Below are 14,935 nucleotides of genomic sequence, written 5' to 3'. Positions count from 1 at the left end.
GTGTGGAGATCGTAACTGGTCTAAATGAGGGTTCCTGAAAAACTGTTCGTTCAGGTCACTTGGCACATGGGACATACAGCTGTGGGCTGCAAAGCCATGTGCTTCTTCATCGTCGTATCTCTGTGTTCCGTTTTACAGCAATCGTACGAGGCTTTTGGCAGGTGCATTCTCTGGCCCCACTCAGAAAACCGATGGCCTTACCAGTAACAGAAACAGAGATTCCTGCAGGAGTGCTGGAGAGGCCAGAGTGGCTGTGTGCAGTTGTGTTCCTCGTTCGTGTCTCACTGTCAGGAGTTGTGCATTTCTAAATACAAGTAATACGATTAATGTATTAATTCTGCAGTTGATCTCTGCTGGTTTTATATTGCGTCAGAACTAAACTCTTTTTTAAATTCTGTATTTGAGCTTCTTAGTGTGCAATAGGATTTTTCAAGTTAGATTCAAACCTTTATGGATCTCCAGTTAGACTGGCTAGCCAAGGGGTAGTTTATTAGCTCAGTAAATCCCAGCATAGCTGTTGACTTGGAAATACGTCTTACACAAGTTTGAAGAAAACGTTCCTTCTTGGCCCTGCAGTCATACATTTGAAAAAAATAGTACAAACATAATAGAGATGTCCTGATCTCTCTTGGGCCAAATAGGTGACTAAAAAAGAGAAAAAACTTTATTTTCTTACATATTGTATATGTGTATTACAATCAAGATCTGTAACCAACATCTGTAAAACAAATTATCCAACCAGAAGTCTGCATAGCCAGTTTGTTGTCATATAGTCAGAGCCAAGTAACCAAAAGAGAAGTGGAAATCACATCAATACTAACACTGCTCATCCAGACAGCTGTGGTTATTTAGTTTTGCTTCCCTGGGATGGCTCCCAGTCCGTTGACTGTCTGTTATCAGAGGTAAATTCTTTGTCAAGAATTACAGTGGCACCAGTTACATCTTAGTTAGTGGCAGATGCATTCCCAAGTTATTCAGCTAGCTAGAGATTGGTGTCACCTCAGTTGGGCTCATTCAATTGGGTGTTTGTTTTCACAAATGTGTTTGGGAAATGGCCTGACTTAAAAGAACAACTTTAAAACACATTGTTGGTTTGTCCATTTTGGACTGGGTCCAGTACAGAATGCAGCCACACAAGTAGATGAATGGCCAAGCCACAAACCTCCGTGCTGTGGTTCTGTATATGCTTAATTGGGATTTCCAGTGAGTGTGACATAGCACAGGTATTGAAAACAAGCTCCACGCTGTCAGAGATGGCTAGTTGTCCTTTTTATATGTAGCATGTTCAATAGTAATTCTGAATAATAATACAGGGGATACAGGAATTTCAGGAACATTAATTACCACGCGTGGAAAAAAAGCTCTTGTTAACAACTCAGGCTTGTAAAAATGTTTCAAAACCTTTTGGGAACACAAGTGTTGAAGAGCTTAAACTGATGGATGCCTCACACAGACAAAAGCAGTTTCTATTGTTTGGTGCTCTTAAGAATTTGCTGAAGGGTCAGTTAGGACTGAAGAATGGACATCAGCACAGCAGAGAAATTAAAGTGGCAGAATACAACTTTAAACACATTAGAAAGTGGGAGAGAATAAGAAGCAGGTGCCTGCCTTAAACCACAGCATTGCCTGGCAGCACTGTGTGGTAAACTGACTTCACATCATGAGGCCACAACAAAATGGGGGCATCTTTTCCAGATTGAACATACAACCAGCCTTGCCATGAAAGGGAAATGAAATACAGACAAAGGCTGCTGCAATCTGGCCAAAATTTTATATCCCAGGAACAACTGAGATTCGTGGTGTTTGCCTCTTGGGTCCTGTATATGGGGATTCATCAAGAATGGGACCCAAAAGCTTCTATACCAGCCTTTGACCAGAAGCTCAAGCAACAGTTTTGAAGCTGATAATTTAATTTGGTTCTCTCTTTCTTTTAGTTTTTGTTAGGTGCTGTCTTAATTAACCTTAACCTTAATTAACCATGCTTCCAGTATGGCCAGAGGAAAGACAGAGGAGCAAACCCAGAGTCACAGGACAAGAGTGAAGAAGTATTTCTTGACTGAAAATCAAAAACTAGTGAGGCCTCCCAAGAAATTTGAAAATGCATAGTGCAAACTGAGGCTGTCAGTCCAGGCTCTCTCTGACTTTCCAAACCTGTCTGCTCCCACACTCAAGAGCTTCCCAGCTGAAGGTAGCTCTGCCTTTGGGCTATCAAGGCAGGTCATTCCCATGCCAGTTGGAATTTCTCACGTGGTTTACGTTCAGATATTCATGGGAGCAGGAACTGGAACACAGATCTTCCCTTCTTCCTTACAAGTGCAAAGTAAAGCCCCTGGTTACAATTTCTCCCTGGCCTTGCAGATGGTCTTTGGGCTTCATAAATGCTGACGACAGGAACTGTGAAAAAACTTCATAACAAGGACTGTAACACAATGCTTCCTAAGCTGGTGATTAGCACTGTCCTCTGAGACTTGGTGAGGTGGGCTCAGAACTTCTCAGACTGAGATGACAGTGGCATCTGGTTTTCCTGAATCCTGCTTAAATTAGTAGATCCGAATCCGTGTCTGCTGCTTGGGGTCTGTGGGTGACACAAGGAAAAAGCCAACTCAGCTGTGGTTCCCGTCAGTGCTTCAACAAGAGCTAAATGCCTCGTTCAACACAGCCAAAACCTGGCCTCTTCCAGACACAGAACCGTGCGGCTGCAAGGGAATTTGAGACCTACGCTGTCCCTCTTCTCTTAGGTAGGATCAGATGTTCTTAGACTGTCTCTGACAAATTTATCTAGCCTGTTCTTAACGTGCCTAGAGCAGATGTCTAGATACTTAAAGAACTTTACTCTTGAAAAATGATCCCTTACGGGCAGCTAAGTCCTGAGTTCAAATGAAAATACTGAAGCAGCCTTTATGAAGCCTTTTTGGTGAGATGAGGAGAGCAGACCAAGCGGCACCTCAAGCCCTTGAGTGTGTTTTTGAAGCCACAGCTGCTCAGTACTCAGTACAAGTCCGGCCAAGAGATCACGTACCACCTGGGGACTGGCATAGCCAGCCTGCCTCTGCCCGCGCCAGGGATGTCCTCTCCAGGGCTCTGTGCGTGGTGGTGAGCAGTTGTTGGAAGCTCTTGCTGAGAGCGAGCCTTCTCCCCACCGGAGGCAGATGTCATCTGGCTAGATCCCAGAGCACCAAAGGTAATCTGTTGCATTTACGGCACTTTCCGACTTCTCCTCATCTGATACTGAATAGCATATCAGTAGTTTTGCACCCCTAATTTGCAAGTGATTTGCACTCCAATTTGTGGGAACAAATAATTCCGTGTATAATTTACAAAAGGTGGCCTCTGGAGTCTATTTGCAGTAACCATATTAGTTAAATTACTAGTGTGATTAACTGTAAGAATGAGTGTGCTTTCATAAATGCCAAAGCAATTATTTCTGGTAATTTATTCCACTCCTTACAGTATGGCCCCAAGAATCTGAGCTAGTGTTTTTCAGATAATATATTCCATGTTTTGTGATGAGAACTTGAGAGAAATTTCTTCTTTCTAGGGCAATTAGATTAGACTAATTTGGAGAACATTTTCAATGTTCTTTATTAGAGTTCAGTAAGTTGTGAGTAGAAGAATTTTCAGTGTAGGTGGTCAGCAACATACTTGGCAACAAAGTACACTACCAGACTCTCTTGTTTCTGCATCCTTTCACTTTGTAGGATTAAAAATGATGTGCATGAGGTGAGTTTGTGTGTATAAATACTTTATGATTATAAAACCAACCTGCACTTTTACAGCGGCACCAGTTACATCTTTACTTCTGTGTTAGTGGCAGATGCATTCCCAAGTTATTAATTTAGCTAGAGATTAGCATCACCTCAGTTGGGCTCATTCATCTGGGTGTTTTCACAAATGTTTTTGGGAAATGGTCTGTCTCAAAAGGAGAACAACTTTAAAACACATTGTTGGTTTGTCCCTTTTGGACTGGGTCCAGTACAGAATGCAGCCACACAAGTATTTGAATTAACACAACAGGCAAGGCTTTAACTTCCAGGCAGAATGAGGGAAAACAGTTTGAATTTACTGGAGTGGTAAGACCTTCAACCAGATCTTCTCGTAGCTGCAGCTTGGAAGTAAGGCACCGAATGCTATTTCTTTGAGTAACTACATTGCATTTTCATTGCTACTTGCAACCTTCTAAGTATTTTAATGTTGAATTTATGAAACACAAGTTATGGATTATATAACTACTTTCTTTGCTTTTAAATTGTTTAAGGGACTGTGGGATTATATTTTATTTGTTATATTTTTCCAGGGACCAATGTATTGCTATGATGGTGGGCAATCATGTGTAGGTATTTCTTATGCATGTTGTTACATCTTAGTTTAGCCAAACTTAACCTGAAAGAATATTGATCGCTAGAGCAGAGGCTCAGGAGTCATGTCTGTGAACTGGGGCTTCTTCTTTACTTCTAAATAGCCATTTTGCTGTTAAATCTTCAATTCTTATTTCAAGAAGCATCAACATCATGATTAGGAGCCTTATTGCTGAAAAGTCAGACCTTTCTCTTTCGGGACCATCAGAGAGCTCTGCCTGTTTCTGTTGAAAACTGGAGAATAGCTATTCACATAGCCTCCTTTCAGCCCTCTTTAAATTCAATGTTAGGGTCAAAGTAATCAGTTTACCACCCACACTTGTGCAAAAGTTGGATATAGTGTGCATGCCTAACTTTCATGCTGTATCAAAGTTGTATCTTCTCAGCTGTTGGCCTGTCTTCATGTGAACCAGAGCACTTATTTCAGTTAAAATGAATGCGGGAAAGTAAAACTGCTTAAAAATAAGATTCAGAGGGATATTGGGAACAGCTGGTGAAACACATGTGCCTCTACGCAGACTAGAATGGCAATTGCACCAGCTCTGCCTTGATTTCTTAGTAAATCAATGTGCAATAGATGTGTTTGATTTTTTTTCTGTGAATGTTCTGCTAGAATGAAGGCATACAGACTTACAGCTCTAATTCAGAAAAAAATCTGCCTAACTGATTAATAAATGTTACTGTATACTCCTTCACATGTCACAAATTCAAACTTTTAGTTATCCCAAACCCCAAAATCTTTGAAACATAGGATATGGAAAGAGTGAAGAATCATGCAAGATGGAGATACTCTGTTAAATTTTCATGACAGAATCCATGTTTGCAACAATGAACCGAGAATGACCACCATTCCACAAGGCTGAACAAAAATGAATGCTTACTAATCAAGAGAGTTCTTACAATGGAAGAGTAATATCCTGTAACAATACTTTAATGAAAAGAGAGCATGGGGCTTCAGGAGTTGTGAGCCTTTCACATGTAACTATGACACAGTGTACCTTTATCTACAAAAATATAGCACAATTTTGTCCAGGCAGTTTTGTGGGAGTATTTCTTTGATATGAGTGATTGCATTTTATAACTGCTGTATACCAATGTTGGAAGTCAGCTGCCAGCTTTCCTTAGTTTAATATAAATAATAAAACCAGCAGACACGTGGAACAGTATAGCCCAATAGAAATGAAATTGTTGACTGCTGCTCTTCATTTTTCATGTGGCATGTTAGCATTATAACTTTTTTATTTGTATTTATTGCACCAGATATTGATGGGCATTTTCAGAAGTAGTTTTGACATAGTGAAAAAAATGTTTCAGTCTGAGTACTAAATTCATGTGGGTAGCTGCAGTTCTAGAGCAAAATTGTTACCTCTGCTATTCTTTATGTACCGATTAAAATTTGTGGTCTTAAGGAACGCGTGGAAGGCTTGTAACAACATGATTTGAACCACTCAGGATACTGTTATAAAAATGTCTCGCTACTGCTAACTATTGCAGTGTTATTAAATCTTTCTGGACAAGGGGCCAGCGGGTTTGCAAGGTGTTTTGGGTGTCTCCCACTATTGCAAGGTTTTGGGTGTCTATTTCCCACTTCACTAAAATTCCCATGTTCTTAATCTGCCCTGGTATGCCTCCTGGCTGGAGGGCCTCGGGTGTGTTCCTGGGAGACTTCAGCCCACACTGCAGCCTGTAGGACAGAGAGACATGGTGTGGGACATTGATTTCAATGTCCCTCTCCTGTTCCCTGTCTGACGGTACAGGTCCTCTTACTCTAAGCCAGCCCCTGTGCTCACATGTCTTCCTCAGGGTGTGAGAGTGCTTATCCCAGGATAATTTCCTCCCTTGCTGGTTTGCTTTCGCAAATCCCTAGAGCTTCACTGACCCCACGGTTCCAGCTTCTGTCCTCTGGTACATGATGAGCCAGAGGAGGGTAGCAGAGGCTAGAAGTGACTGCAAAGGAGGGTGAATCCCTAGATACCCTAGTATCTTGGATGTACTCTGCCCTCATTGTATCAATATTTAAGAATTCTGACATCATTTGGTGTCGTGTACATTTAGAGTTATTGCTCTTTTATAATATTATCAGTATATCACTGTGCTGAAGTCAGGAGGGTATTGAAAAGATGAAGAAACTGGAATACAAAATTCAGAACAGCATTTAAAATCAGAAATGGCATGGAGTGACTGTCTTACTCATGAAAGAGAAACTGAGGCTTGATTCCTACTGATTCCTTTCTTTTCTTTCAATATACTTCCAGCTGAGGTCTTGATCAAAATTCCTACACTAAAATGCTACTTTATTGAGTTTTGAGTATTTTTTCCCTTGTCTGGTACCCAGCTATTTGTCACGTTACTGTTTTTACAAATAAAATCAAGCTATGCAAGCAGATACAAAAATTGTTACTCTTGGAGGTGGTAATAAAGTTTCATATTGTGCATAAAAGTCAATACTGTATTTTTTAGATACAAAGTTAAAGCAGCTGGTGGAATGAGAGGACAGTGAATAGAGAAGAAAGAATGGGAAGGGTTCCTGATTTGTTGTTTACTGTCCTCACTAATGGATATCTGTAACTTGATTTAGCAGATAATGACCAAATGTTTTTAAATCAAATAATTCATCTGAATTAGAACATTCCTCAGACACTGCAGGTTTTGACATAATGGTAACATTTTAATTGAGTTCCTAAGAGGAATGTATTCATCCAGAGAAAGCATATTTTAAACACACTAGACTATGGACAACATAAATCTGATTACCTCCGCGGGCAGACTTGTGTTTCGCGTTTGCTGTCTGCCTTGGAAAGCAGACAGTGACAGAACTAAGGTCCTCTAACAGAGATTTACAATGCTGCTTGCCTATTATTAACAAACCGGTAATCTTGAAATGAAAGATTTGGTACAGGTCATTAATTTCTGTCTTCGAGGGTTTCTGCCGCATGGGGTGGAGGTGTGCCGCCCGCAGCGGTGCCCCGCAGGGCCGCCCGGCTGCGACAGCGTGGTGCCATGGGGGCTTCTCTGCTGTCTCCACAGAAGCAGGGGGCAAGAAGCTGCGGAGCACCGTCCAGAGGAGCACTGAGACAGGGCTGGCCGTGGAGATGAGGAACTGGATGACCCGTCAGGCCAGCCGGGAGTCGACGGATGGGAGCATGAACAGCTACAGCTCTGAGGGAAAGTAAGCAGCGGTTATTACTGTGGTTACCTGACATTTCTCCATGAAGCTGGTAGTTAGACAAAAGTGGGGTGAGCGCTGTAGGTCCTGTTAGTCAGAATTCCCTTCACAAGCTAGTTGCATTGATGGACCAAGCCTGTGTTCCCCCGTGACTGAAACTCTCCCATTGTTGGTGCAGGAAGGATGAGGATCATTTCTACAGTGCCGTGAGAAAGGGACCTGGTGGGTAAGAGCCATCAGTGTGCGGTGTAGCAGGAGGGGAAGCAGGTGCAGTGCAATGGGTAAAACACAGAAGAGGACAGTTTCTCATCTGAAAACTCCTCGCATCCATCTGTGCTTTGCAGAGCAAAGCATTTCCCGGTGTCATTCACTGGGCTCAAGAGTTTTTCAAACATTCGGCTAATTAATCCTGAAGAAATGAGCTGAGCAGAAGCGTGAGACTGTCATGTATCATGCTTTTCACAAAAGCACAAGTTAAAGACTTCTGAGTGGTATGTCTAAGATACTGACCAGAAAAATCCCACTGTGGATAGATTTATTAGCGGTATTCACAGCACTGGATGATACACCTATACTGGACAGTGTATCTTGCATGTCCAAGTTGATGCACTATATGCACTTGAGATGGACATTTATTTATGGTTGGTCATTACAAATCTCATTAGTTCTTGTTGCCTTGTAATGGGTCACAGATAATTTATGGCAGGAATTTGAATTTCAAGTTACTTTGGTCATTTGCCACAATGGATTTCAGTTCCATTATTGAACAGATGTCATTCTCAAAGGCACTTTTAATAAAATGTTTATAATGAATGCTGATTTTAAAAGATGATTTAAAAAATGGTAACCAGTATTCAGTCTAATGTAATAATTTCACTGGATACATTTGACATTCAGCCATTGAGATCACATTGACTGAGAAACTTGAGCAATTTTACCTTCATGTAACTAAATTACTGGTAAGGGCATATGTTAGTTATCTTACTGAACTGGTCTCATGTGAATGCTACAGTAACTAACAGCGGTCTTTAATATATTGGGAAAAGAGCATGACAGAAAAATATTACTGTGGAAATTAGACTTAGTGAGGATTAATTCTTCATTCACCTGTTTGTTTATATGCTGGAGGTCGAACTGCTGCTTGTTGAACACTGGAGTTTTGAAAATTACAGAATCACACAGAATGGTAGGGCTTGGAAGGGACCTCTGTGGGTCATCTAGTCCAACCCTGCTGCCGAAGCAGGGTCACCTACAGCAGGCTGCACAGGACCTTGTCCAGGCGGGTTTTGAATATCTCCAGAGAAGGAGACTCCACAACCCCTCTGGGCAGCCTGTTCCAGTGCTCCGTCACCCTCAGAGGGAAGAAATTCTTCCTCATGTTCAGACGGAAGTTCCTCTGCTTCCAATGTGCCCATTGCCCCTTGTTCTATCGCTGGGCAAATTACAGTAATTGTTTTGTAATCTTGTAAATGTAAATAAGTTCCCTGTGAGCAGTAGTACCAAAAACATAAACGCTAAATACAAAATATCTAGAAAACAAAAAAGGGCAAATTCATGTGTATTTATTTGTGGGTTTTTTTTTTAATATTATTTTTCAGTTTGATTTTCCCTGGTGTGAGGTTGGCTGCAGACAGCCAGTTCAGTGATTTTCTGGATGGACTTGGTCCTGCCCAGCTTGTAGGACGACAGACTTTGGCAACACCATCAATGGGTAAGCATTTATGTCCTATAGACATGGTATAATCTACTGGGTCTGGTAATTAGAACATAGCAATTATCTAGATTCTAAGTCTTTAAATATGGATTTCCCATGTGGTTTCGAACAACTCGGTTAAGACCAAAACTATAACCTCAGCTAACACTGAACATAATTGTGGATCCTCATTAAGACACTCAAAAGTGGAAAGGTACTTTGAAAAATTCAGTCTTATATCTCTTCTTCAATTTTCCATCTTTAAAATGTGGCTGATGAGGCCAGTCCTTTTTCTGAATCACTTGGATAGTATTGAATAAAAACGGAAATTTAGGCGCAAAGTATTTGTTATTATTGTGCTTACAGAATTTTTATTCACAAGTTGTCTTTTCAAACCTGGTCTTAAACTAGAGGCGTGGTGAAGAGATTCCAAGCAGTTTTACAGAGCTACTTTGTACTAATTCCCTTGCTGCCTTTTTTTAATCTGAAATTCTTAAGACAAAAAAAAAATTAATTTGAGGTGATGGGGCATGGGAAATGGGAGACAAAGTATTACTGCAGGGGTTTTAAATTGTTTACTAACATAAATAGCAGTGAAGAGGATGAGTATTAAATTATCTAGTAATGTTAAAATCTGAGTCATGCTTATTGGTGGAACGCAGACGATACAAGTCATCATGTATCCATCCTAGAAATTCACATAGCTTTTCATATATTTAGGCATTTCTGAATTATAATACCAGGATTTCTTTTTGTTGTCTAGGAGATATCCAGGTAGGAATGATGGACAAGAAAGGACAACTGGAAGTAGAAATAATCCGAGCCCGTGGCCTTGTTGTAAAACCAGGTTCAAAGACACTGCCAGGTAAGGAAGAAAAATCTTAGCAGCAAGAATAGAGTTCTACCAAGAAAATTGAACAAACCCCCAACTTCTGAGGCTTTACTGTTCAACTGAGGTAAACTCTTAGCAAATTCACATATCAATAGTTTACAGTATTGTACGCTGAAATGCATAATGTCTTGAAATGGTATACAAAAAATCAACCCTACTTCAGGAGGAAAAAGAAAATCAGACTGGTGTGTGGGCTACCAGAACACACAAAGGTATTTCAGTAATACCAAATGCATCCTTGGTTATGGGGTAGAAAGGAAGGTATGTACTGAAGATAGGAGTCTTAGGGATGAAGAGGGAATCAAGAGGACTGGAATAAGTACCTACTCGAAAAGTAGACCAATATTATGATACTTACTCCTTATTTTATAATCTGGTGTCCTATAACACTATGTGAAAAGGACAATATAATGATATTTTTAGCAAGCTCTCTGCCAAAATAGAAATTGTAATTGTGTCAGAGCCTTTTCTTTACTGATTTTCACCTTGTAGATGGTTTTAAATTATTAACAATTTGGAGCATTAATCCACATCTCACCAAAGTCAGTGCAAGTCATTCATTTACTTAACAGGCCTATTTTGCATACTGTACAGTATAGGGGTACTATATATAGGAATGTCTGATTTTTCCAGGTCAAAATCTGAAATGTTTCATGGCAAAAGAGACATATAAAAAGAAGTAAAGAAAAAATTATACCAGGGAGAAAAGTTAAGAAAATGCATGGATGCTTTGCACGTGAACAAATATTAATATTGCATGTGGAGATTTGTTCATAGAAGTTACATATTCAGTAAAAGGCAGATTTTATCATATGGTGATAGAACAGTGCATCTGTTACGCAAAAAATCTGAATGAATTCTTTACTTATTGTTCTTTATTTTCTTCCTTCTAAGCACCATATGTAAAGGTGTATCTATTAGAAAATGGGGTCTGCATAGCCAAAAAGAAAACAAAAGTAGCAAGAAAAACGCTGGAACCACTATATCAGCAACTTCTATCATTTGAAGAAAGTCCCCAAGGCAAAGTTTTACAGGTAATCTGCATCCATATTCTTCAGAATCTGAAAATGTCACTTGTACAGTTTTCACTGAACAAGTTCCAAGCTTCCTTTCATGCTTCATTTGGCAAGTTCTGCTATTTCAAATACTTGTTAAGCAGATAAATGCTGCAGTAATAATTGTTGATGCAAATAGAGAGTGCTGAGCAAAAGTTAGTTGAAGATTATGTTGCTTCTACTGTTATGTATGGACTCCTTCTCTCACTGGGGTTTCTTTAATATCACGAATAACTGCTCCGTTACTGCCCAGGTCATTTCTGCCACTGCATCACAATTAGTAGACAGAGAACGAAACAACGTCAGCAGTCAAATATTTAATTCCTTACTATAATTAAATAAGCAGAGACATTTGATGAATCACATGGAAGCTTTTGGCATTTTTGCTCATTTTTTTCTATTTTCATGTGTTTCCTTTTCAAACAGATAATTGTTTGGGGAGACTATGGACGTATGGATCACAAGTCCTTTATGGGAGTGGCACAGATACTTTTAGATGAACTGGACCTGTCCAACATGGTGATTGGGTGGTTCAAACTCTTCCCTCCTTCTTCGCTAGTAGACCCAACTTTAGCTCCTCTCACTAGAAGAGCTTCCCAATCATCTCTTGAAAGTTCCACAGGACCTTCATATGCTCGCTCATAGCAGCTGTGAAACTGTTGTCATAGCAACCAGCGTTACAAAAAAAAAAAAATTACAGGTCGCAAACCCTGGTAACACTGCATGCTTAATGTTGTGTCTTCTGAGCCTGTTTCTAGGGCTGCAACGCGATCCTGTGTTCTCAAGGAAGTTGCACACATTGTGCCCTACAGAAGGCCCTCAGGTGAAGGACTGAAGTCATGAAGAACTGATAGGTTTGGAGTTCAGGGACACTCGGTTTTGGTCCAATCTGAAGCCATGGACTAAACTAGAAGAATCAATCTGTTTCATGCAACAAAAGTCCTTTTCAATGGCATATCTGTTTTGTTGCTCCTGTTTCGTTAGTTATCTGCCCTCCCTTCCTAAAGCTTGGTTATGCCACAGAAATGGAGTTACCTTCCCATGAAGCCATGTTACAAGTCAGTGGATTAGCGGACATTGGAAGAAAAGAAGAATGTAAGGATGCTGGAAAAGCCAACTGTCATTTGAAACAGTTGCTTGAGATCCGAAAACTCTTCGTACTGAAAAGATTCAAGACTCAAAGTGGCGGGCTTCATACCTCCAGCTATAGATACAGTGAAAACCCAGATGTGATGGACTCTCTGAAAAATAAAATTCTGTGGATATACTGTACTGTATGAAATTAAAGAAACTTTTTTGCATGGACACAGATTTAGCTGAACACTTAAATTATTTTCTTGGGGCTGCAACTTGCAAAAAAACAAAAAAAAGAATAAATCAGCCATTTTCAACAATTTATATTATTTTTAAAAATAAATTTCACTAGTGCATGGTTTTAAAGGGAAGAGAATGCAACAGGGTGATACAAAGACACACCACGTTTATCATTCTTTAAACCAGTCATGGTCTGTGTTTTTGCAGACGTATATTAAAAATAAAAAATAATTTCTAGCAAATATTTAAAATTCTGTTTATGTGACAAGAAATAAGTGTAATATATTAAATTTATTTAAATGTAAAAGGTACAAGCCTTGTAAAGTTCAACATAATGTGCAAATTGTACACTTCTTTTACCGCGTCCTTTCTCTATCTCTCCTCCCAGTCTCCCTTCTTCCTTTTGCTCTTTTTCCCCTCTACCTCCCAGGATGATCATCATATTCTAAAATGGCTACCTTTTGACTTACTACTCTCTTATGCCCCATATTTGGTTCAGGGTTGCAGATTGTTCTGCATTTCTGAATTATTTGAGAAAAATATTGTTTAAGAACTTACTTTTTTTCAAGCATGTTGAAAAGGATTTTGCAACATGGCTTGGGAGTACATTAATGTAATTCAGCATGTATTTGATAAAGAAGATATTTGAACTTTTTGCAATTTGTTGTACAGTGCATGGTAATTTATTTTCATTTTTTCTCACCTTAAATTGAATTCTACAGCAAAATACTGGAATCATGTGGCCATTTTAAGACGTCTTCAATAAATTTGTTTTCAGCACCAGCATCTTTCATTCAAAGGTTGAACTATCATTTCTTGAAGGTTTTGGAAAGCGGAAAAATTAAGTGCGTGATTGATTTTTAGGAAATACATTTAAAGACTTTTCTTTGCACTAAACCAAATTAGTTGCTACATTTTTGAAATTAAAAAACCAACAAAGGTTACTAATTTGTACAGTTCTGCTGTAAAGTTCAATTTTCATAAACTACATTTGTGTTGCAAAAGACATAATTCGGTAATAGCAGTCTGAAAAAATGTCAATCTTCGGTTCGTAAAATAGCCTTAAAGAAAGCTTATATCAGTACCACTGCTACAGCTATTTGACACCATTAGCAGAACCCTCACTGCAGTCAACGGATCTGCAAAAACCTGTTTTTTTGTAGCAGACAGCATCTACCGTTGGGTGGTGCTGCAAGTTCAAGCTTCTCATTAACTTACATTATTTAAAGGGAATGTAACTGGCTAACATTTAATAACAAAATATCCTTTTTTTTTTCTGGGTCTTTGTATGCCTTTAATACCTATTTAAGGTTTAATATTGAAAACTTGCAATAATTTTTGAAATATACATTACATTTACCTTTAAGGCCACACAGAATTATCCTGATTTTATTTGAAAATCTATTGAAGTTTCCCATTAAGAAATTGTACATGCCTCAGAAGAGGGCAAAAGTAATAACAGTATCACTTAAAATGCCTTTTACTTTGTGCAATATCATATAAGTCAAGATTATGTCTTGTCTTCAGAGTTTATATAATGGATTATTATGAAGTTAATGGACAGACTGGTAGAATTACATTTATTTAAATAATTTAGACACCCATCTACCAGCAGCAAATAAATACTACTAACATGCAGTCTACAATATCCCCTAGGATATTAAATAAAAATACATAACCATTTTCCTGATACTGTGAGATGTGCTCACAAATTCTTGTATGCATACTCCTATATAAATTATTTCAAATTTTAAAATCAAGGACATGACGCATGGAAGGTTTGTACATACTTGTCATTATGCAGTATTTATTTTAAAGAAATTAATGTATTTTTTTTAATTTTCACACGTCTGCAACTCTACTCATGGTTTAGTCATGTAAATAGCACTATTCCAGTGATCACTGCTGTCTTGTACATAATACATTTTAAAAAGTTAAAAGAAATTACAGTTGGGGGAAAAAAAAAAGGGCAGATTAGGCCTGTAATGAACACCAACTAATGTAAATCAAACTCATACTGGTGATGGTATTTAACACTTTAAATAAAACATTTTCTTTACAGAACTTGCGTGCAGTGCTTTGTTGCTTTTCTCTGCGATGGTCAGCAGCATCCTTCAGTGGAGTTCATGGCAAACAGCACACGCAGCTGAAGAACAAGCAAGCTTTTCTTCTCGTCACAGTGCTGTAGATGAAATGCCATTTTTCAGACATCACATTCCCTACCTGAGGCTTTCCCCCCGGCCACACTCCTGCTCTCAGGGGAACGGCTCTTAGACTGGAGCTGGCTCTAAGCTGCCGGCCCTGGCTGCAAGGATGTGCTCGGGCTCCGGCATGACCAGTACACTAAATATACTGGGGTTGTGAAGTGCTACTGCTAGCTGCCATGGAGCAGCTCTGCCACCCAGTAAAACTTCAGGCGTTCGAAACAGGGTGACTGTTGGGGATGGTTGTGGCTCGAGC

General features: G+C 39.3%; 1 protein-coding gene across 50 annotated transcripts in view; it reads left to right on the top strand.

Moving 5' to 3' along the window:
• The window catches only part of RIMS2 (regulating synaptic membrane exocytosis 2), a 534,102-nt gene extending 519,597 nt beyond the window's left edge, over positions 1-14,505 (top strand). For all 50 annotated transcript variants that reach the window (XM_075415724.1, XM_075415741.1, XM_075415702.1 and 47 more), the window contains 5 exons: positions 7,383-7,524; positions 9,120-9,232; positions 9,978-10,079; positions 11,001-11,140; positions 11,588-14,505. In XM_075415724.1, coding sequence (XP_075271839.1) covers positions 7,383-7,524; positions 9,120-9,232; positions 9,978-10,079; positions 11,001-11,140; positions 11,588-11,806 — 716 coding nt within the window. In that variant the 3' untranslated portion in view covers positions 11,807-14,505. The remainder of the gene's footprint in view (positions 1-7,382; positions 7,525-9,119; positions 9,233-9,977; positions 10,080-11,000; positions 11,141-11,587) is intronic.
• Positions 14,506-14,935: the final 430 nt, after the last annotated feature.

The sequence above is a fragment of the Opisthocomus hoazin genome, chromosome 3, assembly GCF_030867145.1.
Source record: "Opisthocomus hoazin isolate bOpiHoa1 chromosome 3, bOpiHoa1.hap1, whole genome shotgun sequence".
In the NCBI taxonomy this organism is placed as follows: Eukaryota; Metazoa; Chordata; class Aves; order Opisthocomiformes; family Opisthocomidae; genus Opisthocomus; species Opisthocomus hoazin.
The sequence above is the reverse complement of the archived record's forward strand: the minus strand, read 5'-3'. Positions and strand labels throughout refer to the sequence as shown.